This window comes from Crotalus tigris, unplaced genomic scaffold (genome assembly GCF_016545835.1).
Source record: "Crotalus tigris isolate CLP2741 ecotype Arizona unplaced genomic scaffold, ASM1654583v1 scf7180000023746.1698619, whole genome shotgun sequence".
NCBI classification, from domain to species: domain Eukaryota; kingdom Metazoa; phylum Chordata; class Lepidosauria; order Squamata; family Viperidae; genus Crotalus; species Crotalus tigris.
The window spans coordinates 839,866-858,417 of NW_024100155.1; the positions used below are offsets into that span (position 1 = coordinate 839,866).

At 45.4% G+C, this 18,552-nt stretch overlaps 1 protein-coding gene across 2 annotated transcripts; it reads right to left on the bottom strand.

Moving 5' to 3' along the window:
* Nucleotides 1–123: 123 nt before the first annotated feature.
* Nucleotides 124–17,212, bottom strand: GLE1 (GLE1 RNA export mediator). Of its 2 annotated transcripts, XM_039321580.1 has the most exons (17): nt 16,830–17,212; nt 15,334–15,552; nt 14,616–14,732; nt 13,349–13,497; nt 13,169–13,229; nt 11,565–11,819; nt 10,219–10,453; nt 7,283–7,395; nt 7,050–7,119; nt 5,804–5,946; nt 4,388–4,578; nt 3,890–4,019; nt 3,207–3,311; nt 2,951–3,033; nt 2,584–2,647; nt 1,293–1,391; nt 124–638 (listed from the first exon to the last, which is right to left on the bottom strand). In XM_039321580.1, exons 1-16 carry the CDS (start codon nt 17,031–17,033, stop codon nt 1,323–1,325), a joined length of 2,208 nt encoding a protein of 735 aa, XP_039177514.1. In that variant the 5' UTR covers nt 17,034–17,212; the 3' UTR covers nt 124–638; nt 1,293–1,322. The 2 variants fall into 2 exon arrangements, 1 of the variants encoding a protein (XP_039177514.1); XR_005553960.1 differs by lacking the exons at nt 124–638; nt 1,293–1,391; nt 2,584–2,647 and having other exon boundaries at nt 2,996–3,033; nt 4,489–4,578.
* Nucleotides 17,213–18,552: the final 1,340 nt, after the last annotated feature.

Below are 18,552 nucleotides of genomic sequence, written 5' to 3' on the forward strand. Positions count from 1 at the left end.
TCTTATCCTCCCTCTCTGGAATTCAGCACTGTATGAAGGCCACCTTATGAGTTCCATCTTTAAAGTAAACCAATAAGAAAGAGACCAAAGCAAAAGCCGTAAAAAAAAAAAAACACCCTGAGATTAGAAATTCCAATGTCTTTACTTTGAAAACAGGCACGCGCAAACATTAAAAATAAGTTACTCGATGACAGCCTTTAAAATAAAGCTCCTTTGAGCTCTAATGACATTCCAGGCAGTTTCTTCCAAAGGTTTATTATCTTTTATCATTGTAAAATGATCACTGTAGCAAATGGACACCAAAAGCTCAACGCTTCATGCTTGATTGAGCTAACACAATTGCTGTCGTAAATGTCCCACTCTACCAGCAAGCTGGATCATATCGTACGAAAAATATATAAGTTATCAGAAATACTTTACTGTTTAGCACCGACACACAAAAATACAAATTCCTCTTCGTTTTCCACCCACTGCTTGTAAATAGCAGAAGCGAAAATCCCACAGTCCTATTGTTCATTATCGGCTTGGATCCAAGAGGCAGAAAACCGTTGCTTCCAGACGGATTTGAAGCAGTTTCCCTTGATTTCACGAAAATTAAAACAGCCAGCGGGAACGTTTTCCTTTTCCCATTCATGGTTCTATTTGGGGGGGGGGGGAATGTTACTTCGACTAAATGCTAAGCTCTTTAAAACCTTTTCTTTCTTTTTTCTTGTCTTTCTTCTCTCTCTCGCTCTCTTTCTTTTTAAGAAAAAGAAGGCCACAAATCAATTCATGTTCTTTCAGCATTGCTTGGATGAGCTCAAAGGTTTTTCCACTCTGCCTGATTTTTTTCAAAACGAGAGGCAGTCAGCCACGGCTTTTGCTTGCAAAGGACTGCAGTGCTTTAATTAAGAATTAGACTCTCTTCTAATTCAACCGCAGTGGTTGAGACACTGAGGTGTGGGGTGTGTTTTTTTGGGGTGTGTGTTAAACTTCTGGAGTTAATAAACAGGGGAGTCCCTCAAGGACACGTAAACCAATTTGTTTCTGTATCTTAAGGAGGATGGGTATGGCACGGCAGGAAAACAGAAGGACACACCCATGTGCACAAAAGCCTCCCTCATTTGCGAGGGCAAAGACTGGCCCAACATATCAGATTGTCTTCGACAATCTCGTAAAGCGGACGAGCCATTTCCAGATTCTGCAGAGAATCCAAACGTTGTTTTTTTTCAAAAAATCAGCTTATAGACTTTTTTTATAACACACACACACACACAAAAAAAAACCCGAAGCAAGCTATTTTTTTTTTTCACCTTCTGTAAAAGTGCCAGGGGATCCGACCCTCAGGATTTCCAAAAAGAGGGTGACAAATAGCCTTTGGGGAGAGGAATGTTTTTTCGTTGTAAGCATTCCTGGGAAGAGAAGAAAAGATGATTTTAAAGGCAAGACGTTCCAACCCCCGACATCCCTCTCTGGATGCGTAACCTGACAGTACAATGCAAACGCTGACAGTACAGTGATGAGGCTGCAAAAAAAAAAAAGCTACTGTGCACTGTGTTTGTGATGGGGGAAGTGAGGGAGACTGATATGGATTCGGAGAATAGCCGGAGCAAATGGGGACATTCTCGGTGTGCCTCGGGAAGGGACGAGAGCAGAAAGATGAGAGAGAACGGAGAGGTCTGGCAAAAAAATAGCAAGGCGGATGAGGATGGAGACTACGAAAGGCTCCACAGAGAAGGTGGTGGTTGTGTGTGTGTGTGTGTAAGGATGACTCTGCTGCTACTCTGAAGGTTGCTTCCATCACATTCTTAATTGGAGGAGGAGGAAGAGGAGGAGGAGGAGGAGAACGACTATGGGTTCCTTGGTGCTCTCTGACCGGATGTTTTCTTGCAGACGTTTCATTACCTAACTAGGTAACATCATCAGTGCTAGAAGGGAGGAGGAGGAGGAAGACGAAGAGGAGGAGGAGGACAACGACTGTGGGTTCCTTGTGCTTTCTGACCTTGGATGTTTTCTTGCAGACGTTTCATTACCTAACTAGGTAACATCATCAGTGCTAGAAGGGAATGGACTTTGCAGAGAAGAGGTGGAGGAGGAGGACTGTGGAGTCCTTAGTGCTTTCTGAGCTTGTTTTCTTGCAGATGTTGCGTTATCCAAACTAGGTAACATCATCAGTGCTAGAAGGGAGTGGGGAGGAGGAGGAGGAGGAGGAGGAGGAGGAGGAGGAGGAGGAGGAGGAGGAGGAGGAGGAGGAGGAGGAGGAGGAGGAGGAGGAGGACGACGACGACTGTGGGGTCCTTAGTGCTCTCTGAGCTGGCTTGTTTTCTTATAGATGTTGTATCATCCAAACCAGGTAACAACATCAGAACTAGACACTCCTGATTGACAAGGGAACCTCGTATCAGTCGACAACATTCTTACAAGCAGGAGAGTTTGGAAGTTGTGTGCTCTGGAGCTTCCTAACAGTTGAGGAAGCAGAGAGCTGAGTGCCTAAAAGGCTGAGGATTGGGGACAACCGAAGGAGGGAAAAAACAAAAAACAACCAGCCCAACTCAGCCGCCCTTGTCTTAGCTGAACACCTAGATTGAGAGAACATCAACTCACCTTTAAAAACTGCTTGAATCGTATGAGGGAGCCCATTTCCCCGGGGTTGGTAATTGCTTCAATCCTGGAGGGGAGAAGATTCCAATATTCAAAGATTGAACTCTTAATATTGATTTACTCTGTCCTCTCCTGGCTTGGCCAATCATCGGGACTGAGAAGAAGACTGACAAAGAACTTTTGAAACTCACAACTCTTCCCAGGGGGAATGCTCTGTCCCAGCTTACTCAAGGATTTGTAATTGAGCGAGCAGGGAAAAAAAGCAAACAAACAAACAAACAAAACTGTTTGACAACCTCTCCCTTACCACTGGAAAAAATGCAGAGGGAAGCGTGTGCGTTTCAGACTGCCGCCCAATTGCACGCCGTACCTGGGAAAATATTCTTCCTGGATCAGGAGAAGCAACTTCCAAAATTGCACCTGGTACTGCTTCATGAGCGCATTCCCACACACCTGAGGCACACAAAACAGAAGAATGTCAAGCCGTGCTGTCAGAAGAGAGGATTGCAATCTACCTCAAACTGATCCAAGTTAAGACTGCCCAGCCACGTTAATAGGAGATCATAGTTACTTGCGGACTGCAAGGAGAAGGAAAGAACCACAGGCAGTCAAGGAGGGCCACTTACCTCCAGGAAATCGAACAGAACGGTTGCTGTCACATCTGCCAGAGGCTCCATGTTCAACATCTGTGCCAGCCAACGCCAGGCATGGTTTAATCCGTGTGGATGAGTCTAACGGACAAAAAGAAAGAACAGTTCCCTGAATTACTTCTATTTTCACCAAAACCCCTACTTTATTTTCAAGCTCTCTTTCATAGGTGGTGCTTTGCTGATGCAACGATTATGGTTTCTTAGCTGGCCAACAAACTTGGGGGGAAGATGGGGAAATGGAATGTAGGCTACCGAGATAAAGAAGGCAGACCCTGAGAATCAAGGACGAGTCACCAGATGCCTGGCCCCACTCAGAGACTTTTTCTCATAACAATATATTTCCACCTAATTGGCCAATGTAACCTGTTCAAAGATGGGAGGGCGGATTCTATGCTTTAACTATAGGGGTTTGTCAGAGATGGTTTTGCTTTCACGCGTGCCGAAATGATGTAGTCAATACAGCTTTACATTAAGAGATCGGAAAGTTTGCTTATTTGGGTCCGTCAGTCGGAACCGTGACAGTTTGGCTTCCATCTGAAGCAGCCTCAACAAGTTTTCTGAGCAGATTCAGAGGCTGTTAGAAAGGACACCACTGCAGGGAAGGTGAAAAAGGCTGCCAAAACAGTTAACCAAGTGTGGATGTCCGAAGACCCACTTACTCCTTGCTTATCCTGATACGGCCACTGAAGTTGCAGGATGGCCGCATAGAGTCGGATCATTCCAGACATCCGTTTTAGAAAGTTGTCTTGAGGCTCTACTTTCCCATCCTTCACTTGGTAGCCAAGGGTCCTAAAGAAGAGGTGGAGAGGCTGACCAGCGTGCCCAAGAGGGAGATGAATCGGGAGCCCTGGGGTCCCAGCTTAACACGAACCGCTCGTAACTCAACATCCAGCTTTAACCCAGCATATCAATGCTGGATTGTTGAGCACCACAAACTGAATCTGTTCACAGCTCTCTAATGCATCTGTGGAATGCAGGGGGTACACGAAACCACGCCCTCTCCGGTTGGTGGAAAAACCTCTCTCTATGTAACCAGTCCCTGGTGCCCAAAAGGTTGGGGACCTCAGACTTAAATGAACTGCTGCGAATTTGAGGACTCCCTGTACAGCCTCGCTCGGCTTCCCAACCGCCCAGGATGCTCAACTGAATTAAATCACCTCTGATACTCTGCCAGGGGGGTGCCTTCCTTCATCGCAGGGTAGAAGGGGACAGCATAAGGACACTTTTTGTGCAAGTGAGCCAGGATGAGGGTGCCCACCTTGGGGTGCAGCTCCCAGATACCAGATGCCACCACGGCAATGGGGAACGCAGCTTTGTGGTGAGAGGCTACCTCTTCTTCGCCTTGTTTCTGGAAAATACCCACACACACACAAACCAAAAAGATATATTTTAGCCTGCTCTAACTGCCCCAAGGAAGAAGAGAAGTTCACCCATCACCAAACGTGGGTTCAACATCGTTTGTAAATCATCTTTTAAGGGCAGGGCGGTACATAAACCCAGCCTTTTTTCCAGTCAGAATTATCCAGATTTCCTTCCCTCTATTGACTGGATTATTTACTGAGCCGTGGTGGCGCAAGGGTTAGAATGCAGCATTGCAGGCTAATTCTGCCAACTGCTGGCAGTTCGATCCTGACCGGCCGAAGGTTGACTCAGCCTTCCATCCTTCCGAGGTCAGTAAAACAAGGACCCAGATTGTTGGGGACAAGAGGTTGACTCTGTAAACTGCTTAGAGAGGGCTGTAAAGCACCGTAAAGCGGTATATAAGTCTCAGTGCAATTGCAATTACTGTCGGTCTGTCTATCTATCTATGGGCTGTAGTGGTGCAGTGGATATAATTCTGCCGACCACCAGCAGTTCAATCCCGACCAGCTCAAGGTTGACTCAGCCTTCCATCCTTCCAAGGTCAGTAAAATGAGGACCCAAATTGTTGGGGGCAAGATGCTGACTCTGTAAACAGCTTAGAGGGGGCTGTAATGAACTGTGAAGCTGTGTATGAGTCTAAGTGCTATTGCTATCTATTTGTCCGTCCTATCTATCTATCTATCTATCTATCTATCTATCTATCTATCTATCTATCTGCCTGTCTCTATCTATCTCTTCATCTATCTATCTATCTATCTATCTATCTATCTATCTATCTATTTATCCATCCATCCATCCATCCATCCATCCACTAACCCACCCACCCACCCACCCACCACCCACCTATCATCTATCTACCTACCTACCTACCTACTTACTCTGGTGGCGCACAGGATAGAATGCAGTATTGCAGACTAACTCTGCCCTCTGCCAGCAGTTCGATCCCGACTGGCTCAAAGTTAACTCGGCCTTCCATCCTTCGGTCGGTAAAATGAGGACCTAGATGGTTGGAGGCCAATATGCTGACCGTCAACTGCTTAGAGAGGGCTGTAAAGCACTGTGAAGCGGTCTATAAGTCTAAGCGCTATTGCTCTTTTCAAGACAGCTTCAAAGAAGCCTCTGAGGTAAATGACGATTTAAAAGACCACCTGGGCAGAGTCACCTTTTCATCTGGAGAACTTTTTTTTTTTTTGCCAAGATGACCTTCTTACCACAAACTTTTCAGCCAGTTTGAAATAAACAAACTCCAGGCCTTCAGGATGCTGCGTGACAGATACTTTGTGGCCCCCGCACTTCACGTACTTTCCCGAAAGGAAGCTATTGATTTTTTCAAATATCTCCTTCAGCTGAGAACCTGTGAAGACCAGCAGAAGAAAAAGATACCAGTGAGGGAAGCAGCTGGGGCAGGAAGCCAGGTTTAGGCATTTGAAATAAGTAACGTTACGATAGCCAAAGCAAGCGGCTGGGCCATGAGCGTGGGTTTTCGTGTTATATATGATATCTGACATATATTCATCAAGGTCGGACAGGTGTTCTCTGACCATTTTCTTGCTTATTTTAATTTTTATTTGTAGTCTTGTCTTTTACAGTCATGTTTTTGGTAGGTTGAGCTATAGTTTCTTTTTGCGTGAAGACTAATGCAAAGAATGAGTTAAGGAGCTCTCCTTTCCCTCTACTGCCTGTTACTTCCTTGCCATCTTCTCTCTTTATTGGACTTTCCTTGACTTTTTTGCTATTATGTTGAAAGAAACTTTTTTTTCATTATCTTTTGACTTTTGTTGCAAGTCTTTGCTCATTCTGAGCCCTATGCTTTCCTGACTTCATCTTTGCAGATTCGGGCTATCTGCTGATACTCTGCCTTAGTGATGTGTTTTTGTACTTGTCCTTTTTGCCTTTCAGTTTATCAGAGATCTTTGTGCAACCATGCTTGTTCGTTCTTGGATTTCTTGTTTTTCTTTTTCAGTGGTATAGTGTTGGACTGGGCTTTTATGATCATATTTTTCAGTGTTGCCCACATTTCTTGAGTTGTTTTCCCCTTTAGGATTTTTATCCATGGGATTTTTCTTACGTTCTCTCTGAGTTTGTTAAAATCAGCTCTTTTAAAGTTTAAGACACTGGCTGGGTTATGTTCTATTGCTTGTGTTTGCATTATATTGAATTCCAATATGCGATGTGGTCACTTTCCCCTAACGTTCTGGTAACTTCAACTCCATCACTTCTTCTCTATTAGTAAGAATTAGGTCCACTACAGCTTTTTCTCTAGTTCCTTCCTCTACCTTTTGGGTGACAGGTTGTCAGCTAAGTTGGTTAGCAATCTGTTCGATCTCCCACTTGCTGCAGAGTTTGTCTCCCAGTTAATACCAGGGTTGATAAACAAGTGTAATAGTGATTAGCAGTTGATCAACGGCTAATATTGTGATCAGACATTTTATAAGGAATAACAGAACTAGGGCTCACCTGCGATGGTAGAAATCTGGCTAACAGGGATGGTGGCAGCTTTCTGCAATTCCATTTTGATTTTTTTCTCCTGCAGGGAAAAAAAAGGGGGAAACGTTCAAAAGCCGAGCTTAGCGCAGGATTCCAAACTTCCTGTTGTGGTACAAGTGCTGGCTGGGGAATTCTGGGAATTGTAGTCCTCAAGTCTTAAAGGTTGCTAAGGTTGGATACGCCTGATCTAGGAATATTCTTACCTGCGTGCCTTTGCTGCTGGCCAAGCAGCTGAAGGAAGCCTCACACTGCTGGGATTCTTTCTGTAGCTCCTGGTACCACTTCATAATGGATGCGTCTGCCTTTACCTGAAGCCCTGGAGACATGACAGCAAAGCAGAAACTAGTTCAGCTAGCCCTTGATTTACAACTGTTCGTTTAGTGACTGTTCGAAGTTACAACAGTACTGAAAAAAGTGACTTTCACCATCCAGTTTTGTAGAAAAGATGTTGAGACTCTAGAAAGAGGACAGAGAAGAGCAACAAAGAGGATCAGGGGACTGGAGGCTAAAACATATAAGGAACGGTTGCTGGAATTGAGTATGTCTAGTTTAACGAAGAGAAGGACCAGGGGGGACATGATAGCAGTGTTCCAATATCTCAGGGGCTGCCCCAAAGAAGAGGGAGTCAACCTATTCTCCAAAACCCCTGAAGGCAGGACAAGAAGCAACGGGTGGAAACTCATCAAGGAGAGAAGCAACCTAGAACTAAGGAGAAACTTCCTGACAGTCAGAACAATTAACCAGTGGAACCACCTGCCTCCAGAAGCGGCGAATGCTCCAACACTGGAGGTTTGTAAGAGGAGACTGGATGGCCATTTGTCCGAAATGATATAGGATTTCCTGCCTGAGCATGTTGGACTGGATGACCTCCAAGGTCCCTTCCAACTTTATTATTATTATTCACATTTGCAACCCTTGTAGCATCCCCCAGGGTCACATGATCAAAATTCAACTGCTTGGCAACTAATTCATATTTACGACGGTCGCTGTATCCCGGGGTGAGGTGGGTCACGTGACCCCCCCTTTGTGATCTTCAGACAAGCAAAGCCAAATCAGATTCATTTAACCAGTGTGTTGTTAACAACTGCAGCGATTCAAATGGGGCAAGAGGGGCTGCAAAATACGCTTAAGAGATGTCTCACTTAGCAACAATTGTGGCCGTTATGTCAAGGACTACACCTGTGATTCTCTATTTTCCTCACTAGGTGAAAACCAACAATAGATTTTTTTTTGCCTAACGCAACGAGCTACCACTAGCAGGACAGAAAGAGGGAGCTGCAATTGTTTTACATTTTTTTAAAATGATTTAAAAGATTTTAAGAACAAAGGAAGCAGAAGAAGTCTGTTAATAACAATAACAATAATAAAGTTGGAAGGGACATTGGAGGTCATCTAGTCCAACCTCCTGCTCAGGCAGGAAACCCTATACCATTTCAGACAAATGGCTGTCCAGTCTCTTCTTAAAAGCTTCCAGTGTTGGAGCATTCACCACTTCTGGAGGCAGGTTGTTCCACTGGTTAATTGTTCTAATTGTCAGGAAGTTTCTCCTTAATTCTAAGTTGCTTCTCTGCTTGATGAGTTTCCATCCGTTGCTTCTTGTCCTGCCTTTAAGTGCTTTGGAGAATAGCTTGATTCCCTCTTCTTTGGGGCAACCCCAACCACATATTATGGCTATTTTTTTACCTTCACACCCCATCTTTTCTTTTTTTGTTCAATATTTTATTAATTTTTTATGGTCACAAATCCTTAATATTTTATCAGCAACCTATTGGCTGGGTTCCAAGGTTTAGTTTACTAATCCATGTTAAATTCCTTTCTCTCTGCCTCGTCTTTCTAGCCATCGATAAAATGCATCCCATGTTCTAAAGTAATCTGAATCTTCTTTCTCTTGCATTTTCAGTGTCGGTCTGTCCATTTCTGCACCATCTAAAATTTTCTTAATGATCTGGCCATTCTTCCATCTTTCCAATGCTGAGCAAATACAATTCCCGCTGCAGTTCATACATGTAACATTAAATATACACAGTCCTTCTCATCATTTCTTACAATTATACCTAACAAAAAAAAAATCTGGCTTAAAACCTAGGTGTTTTTTAGTCATATTCTCATACGTATTCTTGAGCAAAATCTTTTGGTTTTAGGGCATGTCCACCAAAGACGATAGTATACGCCCCATCTTTTCCATGGGACCATGAAGGCAGAGCACAGGGTCTCCCCTATGTCTTTAAATAATCATCATCATCATCATCATCATCATCATCATGGAAAATGATAAAATTAAACTGCTCTGGGACTTCAGAATTCAAACAGACAAGCACCTGCAACATAACACCCCAGACTTAACAATTGTCGATAAGAAAGACAAAAAAGTCTGGATAGTGGATGTGGCAGTGCCTGGAGACAGCAGAATAAACGAGAAAGAACTGGAGAAGATAACCAAATACAAAGACCTACAAATAGAAATAGAAAGACTGTGGCAAAAGCAAGCAAGGGTAGTACCAATAGTCACAGGCTCCTTGGGTGCAATCCCAAAACAACTGGAGCACCACTTGAACACCATTGGCATTGACAAATTCGCTATTAGTCAATTGCAAAAGGCGGCCTTACTAGGAACTGCTTCCATCTGCGACGATATCTGTAATACCATCAAACATCCACATCTGCCTATCCCAGGTCCTGGGTAAGGACTCGATAGGTAGACAAAATGCCAAATCCAGTCTGAACATCTGGCTGACTGTGCGATGATCCATAATAATAATAATAATAATAATAAAAAGAACTACAGAGCACGCTGGACAAAACCACCCCACGGATTGGGGATTAAGAGCCACTGCATCAGGAGGGAATTTTTCTCTGCAACCGGACGCTGCTTGTATGAAACGTAAAGCTTGGAGTGGAAATAAAAGCATAGGAATTTTTTGTAGGGAATTACCCTTTTCCCAAACTGATCCTGTCCAAAATAACCAGGAATCTTAAAAGTCACTGTCCCAGAGAGCATCGGATGGAGAAAGGCGACTTCGAAAGAGGAGTAATATTTACGGAAAAACCACCACCATGGAGAGGATGATGGGGGCTATAACCCCACGCAACAGAAGGATGCCAGAAAAGCAGAGACACTGATAGAATGTCGGAGTTTTACCTCCAGCTAGATTTCCGGGATTTGAAGCCTGGGATTTTGCCAGCTCCTGTTTCTGCAGTTCCTCTGTTTTTTGGGCCTCGGCGGCTGCAGCTGCAGCCAAAGCCACCTTCTCCTCCTCCTCCTTCGTCTGTTCCAGGGCCAGAGCAATTTCTTGCTGCATATTGGAAAAGAGCTGGTGCATTTTGAGCAGGACGTGCTCAGCGGAAGCCACATCTGCCTCAGTGGGGAAAGCCTGCTTTTCAAAACAAAACAAAACAAAAACTCAGATATCAACTATGATGCTTACACAAAAACTCTGGGGATTTATCTGCCCGGTTTCTGGAAGGAAGCCAGCTTGATCTGTCTTTCCAGATGATTCAACTGATCAAATGCAAATCTCCCTTTGGGTGCCGGCCTCAGCTAAAGGTTTATGAATCGGCTCTCATACATTAGAATAGAATAGAGCTGGAAGGGACCTTGGAGGTCTTCTAGTCCAGCCTCCTGCTTGAGCAAGAGAACCTATACCGTCTCAGACAGGTGACTGTCCAGTCTTTTCTTAAAAATCTCCAGTGATGGAACACCCACGATTTCTGGTGGCAAGCCGTTCCACTGGTTAATTGTCATTGTTAGGAAGTTTCTCCTTAATTCCAGGTTGCTTCTCTCTTTGATCAGTTTCCAACCATTGTTTCTTGTCCTGCCTTCAGATGCCACCATGGCAATAGACAGATGATAGATGATGGATGGATAGATGAGTGATGAATGGATGGATTGAGATAGATAGGCAATTAGACAGATAGATAGATAGATAGATAGATAGATAGATAGATAGATAGATAGATAGATAGATGAGAGAGGGAGGTAAATAGAGAGGGATGGATGGAGGGAGGTAGATAGTGATGTAGAGATAGATAGATAGATAGAGGGAGGTAAATAGAGAGGGATGGATGGAGGGAGGTAGATAGTGATGTAGAGATAGATAGATAGATAGATAGATAGATAGATAGATAGATAGATAGATAGATAGATGAGAGAGGGAGGTAAATAGAGATGGAGGGAGGGAGGTAGATAGTGATGTAGAGATAGATAAATAGATAGATAGATCATATATAGATATAAATATATGGAGACAGAGAGAGAGAGAGAGAGAGAGAGAGAGAGAGAGAGAGAGCGCATAAGCACTTAAGAATTACCAACCTCAGAAGAATGGAAGGACGAGTCAACTTTGAGCCAGTGAGACTCGAACTGGCGGCAGTCAGCAGAAGGAGCCTGCAGTACCACACTCTAACCACTGCGCCACCAGGGCTCAGGAAAGATGAGGCGAAGCTCAGCTGACGCTGCTTCTCTTGAACCCAGAAGGGGGCTTTTACCTCATTGGCCACGCGGACCAAGGCCGACACCTCCCCGCAGAGCTGATTGCCCCGGTTGTTGAAGAGCGAGAAATCGAGGGTGGGCAGCTCTTTCTGCCGGGCGCCCAGGCCGACTTGCTGGTGGATCTGCAGGACCTCCTCCTGGATGGCGTAGAGGCGGCGCAGGCGCTCCTGGCTCTCCTCCCGCCGCTGGCGCTCCAGGTCTTCCTGCCGCTGGCGCTGCTGCTCGGCCTCACGGAGCTTCCGGCTCAAAAGCTTTGGGAGGGAAGAAGGGAGTTTCCGTTTGGGAAAAGGGCGAGGCCGTCTCGAAAGCTCGGGCGCCGTCTCACCTACGCCCATGTAATGTTAAGGCAAAAGCTCATTGGACGGTGGGCTCCTCGGGGCTCTCTTGAGCCGGCTTGCTTTCTTGCAGACGTTTCAGGACCCAACTAGGTAACATCATCAGTACTAGAAGGGAGTGGGGTTTGTGGAGAGGAGGAGGAGGGAGGAGGAGGAAAAGAAAGCGAGGAGGAAAAGGAGGGAGGAGAGGAGGAGGAGGAAGGAGGAGAAAGAGGAAGAAGAGGAGGGAGAGAAGGGGGAGGAGGAGGAAGGAGGAGGAAGGAGGAGGAAGAGGAAGAAGAGGAGGGAGGAAAGAAAGGGGAGGAGGAAGGAGGAGGAAGAGGAAGAAGAGGAGGGAGGAGAGAAAGGGGAGGAGGAGGAAGAAGAGGAGGGAGGAGAAGGACTGTGGAGTCCTTGGTGCTCTCTGAGCTTGGCTTGTTTTCCTTGCAGACATTTCATGACCCAGCTAGGTAGCATCATCAGTGGTGGCTTACCCTGTCAATAAATAGCCCAACCAAAGAACCTCCAAGACCACTCACACCGACACTGACAGGCAACAGTGATGGCAAACAGCAGAAGCACCAGGATCAGCACCAGGCTCCAACTGGAGCTCGGCGCTGATCCTGGCGCTCCCGCTGAGCCCAGAAGAAGCACCAATCAGCTGGGAAGCAGCACTGATCCTGGCGCTTCCGCTGAGCCCAGAAGAAGCGCCGATCAGCTGGAATGTTGCAGCATCTCCAGGGTCTTGTGATTTATATTCAGATGCCTGGCAACTGATTCATATTTATTTATGATGGTCACAGTGTCCCAGGGTCATGTGAAGCGATCAAAACCTGCTGCAACCACCCAGCAGACGGGGGGAATAAAAACCAAACACCCCCCTACCCCACTGCCAATCCTCAACAGAAGTGCTCACAACAATGAAAACCTCGGACAGGAGGAAGAGCGCGGGCAGGTGGGCAGGCAGGTGTCTTGCTCGGTTGTGGCTTGGGGGGGGGGCACTTTTTTCAGGGCCACTGTAACTTCGAACAGTCCCTAAGCGAACTGTTGTAAGTCGAGGACTACCTATACTTTATCACTTTTTTCTTTTTTGGTCATCAAGTTTTTGACACCTTGCTAGGCGACTGGTGGTACTCGGATGTTGCCATATCCTAAAAGTGGTACAGTGGGTGAAAAGGTTGAAAAGCCCTGCCTTAATGCTGATTAGCTAGGGGCACAAAGGCTGAACTGCAAGACCCTCTTTTCTCCTGCCTGGCTTGGTCAATTCTCCTGGCTCCTTTCCTTACCTTGGCTCTGCGCCGATGTTCCTCCTTCAGCTTTTCTTGCTGGCCTTGAGCTTCTTTGGAGCTGGAATGAAAAACACAAGACGCGTTACACACACACACGCCGAGATCGCGATAAGCTCAGAGCCCATCAAGTCTCCATCGGTTTCTCCCCCCCCCCAGGAGACGCTGCCGGAGGCTCACCTGTTCTCCATCTCTTGCTGAAGGTGCTGGTACTCCTGATGTTGCTTCAGCTCCTTCAGCTCATCGAAACGCTTCAGCAACTCGCTGGCCTCTTCGCAGGCGGCCTTCCCCGCCTGTTCCTGCTGTTCCAAGCGTTGCTTCAGCTGCTCCTGCAGGAAAACGGGAGGGGAAACTACAGGCTCCTGGTCTCACAGCATTTTCTTTCCTGTCCCTACCCGTTGGCTGTCCTTACCCAAATCAGCTAGAAACCGAGAGGAAATACTGAGGTTTGAGAGCCCTCCACCCAGGATTTCTCTCTAGCCAAACTTTTATCGGTCATGGCAATGCCCCAAGGACCAATCTTTAGACTCCGTACGGAAACAGCAAAGAGCTCCAGAGCTCACCTGGAGAGAAATGTCTTGGGATTCTATAGCGCACGAGGCCGAGGCGAAAAGAGTGGGCCAAAAAACGCGAGGCAGAGGCAGAAGATGGAGAGACAACGTCAAAGGCGTACTACAACAGCATCAAGTAACAATGGGTGAGACCGCCAGAAAGAGCCAGAGCTCGACGTCCGAAATGGTAGAAGAAGAAATAAAGAAAAAGAGGAGAAAGAGTAGGAGGAGGAGAAGAAGAAGAGGAGGAGGAGGAAGAGAAGAACAGAAGGAGGATGAGGAGAAGAAGGAGGAATAGTGGAAAGGGAGAAGAAGAAGAAGAAGAAGAAGAAGAAGAAGAAGAAGAAGAAGAAGAAGAAGAAGAGGAGGAGGAGGAGGGGGGGAAAGAAGACGAAGAAGAGGAAGAGGAGAAGGAGAAGAAGAAGCAGAAACAGAAGAAGAAGAAGAAGAAGAAGAAGAAGAAGAAGAAGAAGAAGAAGAAGAAGAAGAAGAAGAAGAAGAAGAAGAAGAAGAAGAAGAAGAAGAAGAAGGCAGAGGAGGGGGGAGGGAGGGAAAGAGGGGAAGAGGGGGAGAAAAAAGAAAGAAAGAAAGTAGGAAGAAGAAGGAAGAAGTAGCAAGAAGACACATACAACTCTGGGTATGCACCAATCTATAGAGGACCCTCTCAATTCGACTGACACCCCTCTGAGACCCCTAACCAGTTGCCAGCAGCACAATTTCGGAAGGAAATCTGCCTCGTTCTTTCACTCAAGTGAAACATCTTAGGCCAGTTATGGTGACAATACACGAACACCTAATCCTAAATATTCCCGGTCATTTTCAAGACAACGGCCGTATAGTTAAACAAACGTCTACCCCCCTCATCCAATCCCGCCAGCCGGGCCTTTGACTCTCACCTTCCCTTTCAGCTTCTGGATCTCCTTGTGCAAATGAATGAGGCCTTCGACTCCCGTACTTTTGGACGGGGGGGTCAGGGTGAGGGGCTCCTGGTTGCTCCCCGTGCTTCTCCATTTCTTCCGGGCCCAGGAGAAACAGAACAAGAGCAAGTGAGAGGTTGAATTCACAACTGGGCGCTATGAAAACACAGGATATATGTATATCTATCTATCTATCTATCTATCTATCTATCTATCTATCTATCTATCTATCTATCTATATCTATCTCTATCTATCTCTCTATATATATCTATATATGTATCTCTATCTATCTATCTATCTATCTATCTATCTATCTATCTATCTATCTATCTATCTATCTATCTATGTTGTTGTTAATTGTGAAGTCGTGTCTGACCCATCGCGACCCCATGGACAACGTTCCTCCAGGTCTTCCTGTCCTCTACCATCTTCTGGAGTCCATTTAAGTTCACACCTACTGCTTCAGTGACTCCATCCAGCCATCTCATTCTCTGTCGTCCCCTTCTTCTATTGCCCTCAATCTTTCCCAGCATTAGGCCCTTCTCCAGTGAGTCCTTCCTTCTCATTAGGTGGCCAAAGTACTTGAGTTTATATCTATATCTATATATCTATATCTATCTATCTATCTATCTATCGATCTATCTATCTATCTATCTATCTATAAAAAAAACAAAACTGTTATATGTAAAGCATTACCTGGTCATCAGCTGGGGCTTCTGTTAGCGAGGGCAGGGGGCTGTCCTGATTGACAGGAGAGGCATCGATCTCTAATGATAAACCATGGAAAAGGGACGCCCCTTCAGGAGTGCATTTTGCCAAGAGATCTGACTTTGGAGAATGGGAGATGATTTTTTCAAGCACCCAACCTGTGCAGCGAGACAACACCGGAAGAGCTTTATCCTCTTCCAAGATGCCCTGAAAAGAACAAAACGAGATATAAGATAGCAACGCATGCTGCAAATCACGCCTCAATCCACACCTTCCTTTTTACCGCCCGCCAGGAGGTGAAGCCATTCAAAATGGTCGAAAGGAAGGGAGACGATCTTGATGGGAAAACATTTGAATTTGTTTCCAAGGAGAAAACAGCCCAAACAATAAACGGAATAAGAGGCCGGAAGACGCCTTCCTGACTTACATTCCCAGGAAGGCCGTTTTATTTACTAAGGATAAATAATTTAAAGAAAGAAATAAATACATCTTGCAAATCAGGCTTGCTAAAATGCTGTTTTAGCATTTCAGTACAAGGAATTTTAGCCGTTCTGGTGGGCTGGAAAGGGTTGGTTTTACCCAATCGATATGAAAAAGAGCCACCTCTGCGAAACCTAATTAATTCTAATTTTTTTTTTAAAAAAAAAACCACAGGAAGACAGATAATCTTCGACTTACGACATTTAGCTGTTGATTTAGTGGCTGCTCAAAGCTACAACAGCACTGAAAAAAAAGCGACCCATTTTCACACTTATGACCGTTGCAGCATCCCTGATCAAAATTCAGATGCTTGACAATTGATTCGTATTTATGACGGTCAGTGTCCCGGGGGGGGTCACGTGATCCCCTTTTGAGACCTTCTTGACAAGCCAACTCAATGGGGAAAATTGATTCACTTAACAACCGTGTTTTATCCACTTAACAACTGCAGTGATTCTGTGGCAAGAAAGGTCGCAAAATGGGGAAATGATTCACTTAACAACATAAACGTTAGGCTCAATTGTGGTCATTAAGTCGAGGACGACCACTTAATTTTTTTTATATAATTTATATTGATTTATACCAATCTACATTATAACATACATAATTTCATTATAAAATTAATAAATATTGTTTATTAAATTTGTAGGCAGCCTGCCTGACTCCCAGCAGTTCTGGGAAGAAAGAACTGACACTAAATTGAGGGCGGGGGCTGCAAGGAAACCCCCCCCCACCTCCTTTTTGCAATGATAAGGTGGAGCACTCTGCTGGACCACCCTGCCCATCATCCCCAGCTAGGACACCAGCAGCATCCCTCCCCGCGGCGAGGGGGGGCTCGAAGCCAGCCATACCGGCTCCCGCCCCACGGGTGGGGATGAGGAATCACAACTCCCATCACGCTCCCGCCCTGCAGGGTGGAGACCGATGGGAGTTGTAGTCCCCCAGCCCGTGGAGGGGATGGGACGGGCGGAGGGAAGAGAGAGGGGGGCCAGGCCGCGGCGCACCTCCTCGAGCGGGCTCCAGTCGCGGCAGTAACGCAGCCGCCCTTTGCGGGTGTTCCGCAGAGCCTCCACGGTCTGCAGCCGAAATTGCTCGGACGGCATGGCGGCGAGCGAAAACGGCCGCCGAGCAACACAGGGCCGACCCCGCATCGCCCCACTTCCGGTTCCGGTGAGGAAGCCGCGAGGCTTTTTTAAAAAAAGCGCCATAGAGCTACGACTTCCGCTGGGAGGAATATAGATTGGCCAAGGGATAGAGGGACCCTCGCGTTGACAATTCCGGGTTTCTTCTATGGAGATTCTCAACCATCCAAGTCATGGTTGTGCCAAAGGTGCTTTTTCTTTTTCTTTCTTTCTTTTCTTTCTCTTTCTTTTTTCTTTCTTTCTTTTTTCTTTGTCTTTCCTTTTTCTTTTTTTCTTTCTTTTTCTTTTTTCTTCTTTCTTTCCTTTCTTTCTTCTTTCTTTCCTTTTTCTTTCTTCCTTTTTCTTTTTCTTTCTTTCTTCTGTCTTTCCTTTTTTCTTTCTTTTTCTTTCTCTCTTTTTTCTTTTTTTCTTTCTTTCCTTTCTCTTTCTTTTCTTTCTTTCTTCTTTCTGTCTTTCCTTTCTTTCTTTCCTTTTTCTTTCTTCCCTTTTTCTTTCTTTCCTTCCTTTTCTTTCTCCAAAAGGCAACTGGACTTTCTTGTTTTTTCTTTGGAAACATTTTGCTTCTCATCCAAGATTCATTTTGGGGTTTCCCCCCCCCCCCTTGAAAATGTTTCACTTCTCATCCAAGAAGCTTCGTGTAATTCCTTCCGGTCTCCCACCAGTTGGTTAGAACTGAAGCTTCTTGGATGAGAAGCAAAACGTTTTCAAAGAAAAAACAACAAGATAGTCCAGTTTCTATTTGGGGGGGGGGAATCAATTCCGGGTCTCGTGCTGAGAATTCCAGCTCTCTTGTCCAAAAACTGTTTCCAATCAGATTTCACTTTAGGGATGTTTAAGCCACCTTCCCATGTGCCTGGGATCAACTGGACCCTAAGATTCCATTTCATGGAGAAACATCCATTCAGAGTTGACACTGACTCCCATCATCCTTGAGCAGGATTCGTTTTGAAGTGAATTGGGAAGAAATGGATACCAAAGAGTGGCTTTTGAGCCCTGGAAATGAGATTATAATTGGACCCAAATATGTTGGATTTGTGAAATGGATTAAGTGTGGCTAGGAAGAGGACTGCTCTTTAGGAGGCCAGATCCTGAAGTTGAAACTCAAGGACTTTGGCCACCTAATGAGAAGGAAGGACTCGCTGGAGAAGAGCCTGATGCTGGGAAAGATGGAGGGCAAGAGAAAAAGGAGATGACAGAGAATAAGGTGGCTGGATGGAGTCACTGAAGCAGTAGGCGTGAGCTTCAATGGACTTCAGATGATAGAGGACACGAAGGCCTGGAGAACATTGTCCATGGGGTCGCGATGGGTCGGACACGACTTCGCAACTAACCACAACAACAACAAGGAAGAGGATCCATCTATCAAGGAGACAAATGGATCTTCTTCCTAGCCACACTTAATCCAATTCACATTATTCAGAAAAGTGCACCAGAAAAGGTGTATTTCTAATGGAAAATTCAGAAGCTCAGCCCAGACAGCTTAACATTAGGTTGTCTTTTGTGCAAAAAAAAATAAAAGCACACCCACAAATAAAAATTAAAAACTAAGATATTTCAAGAGAGAGGAAAAAAAGCTTTGGCATAG

What these genes read in the sequence shown, in the direction of transcription:
- GLE1 (XM_039321580.1), bottom strand. Translation starts at nt 17,033, where the DNA reads ATGGCGCTTTTTTTAAAAAAGCCTCGCGGCTTCCTCACCGGAACCGGA. An exon ending in AAGCCCCAGCTGATGACCAG is followed by an intron (nt 14,733 to 15,333) that starts GTAATGCTTTAC and finishes TGGGCCCGGAAG; the next exon opens with AAATGGAGAAGCACGGGGAG. An exon ending in AACATCGGCGCAGAGCCAAG is followed by an intron (nt 11,820 to 13,168) that starts GTAAGGAAAGGA and finishes TCCCTCCCAAAG; the next exon opens with CTTTTGAGCCGGAAGCTCCG.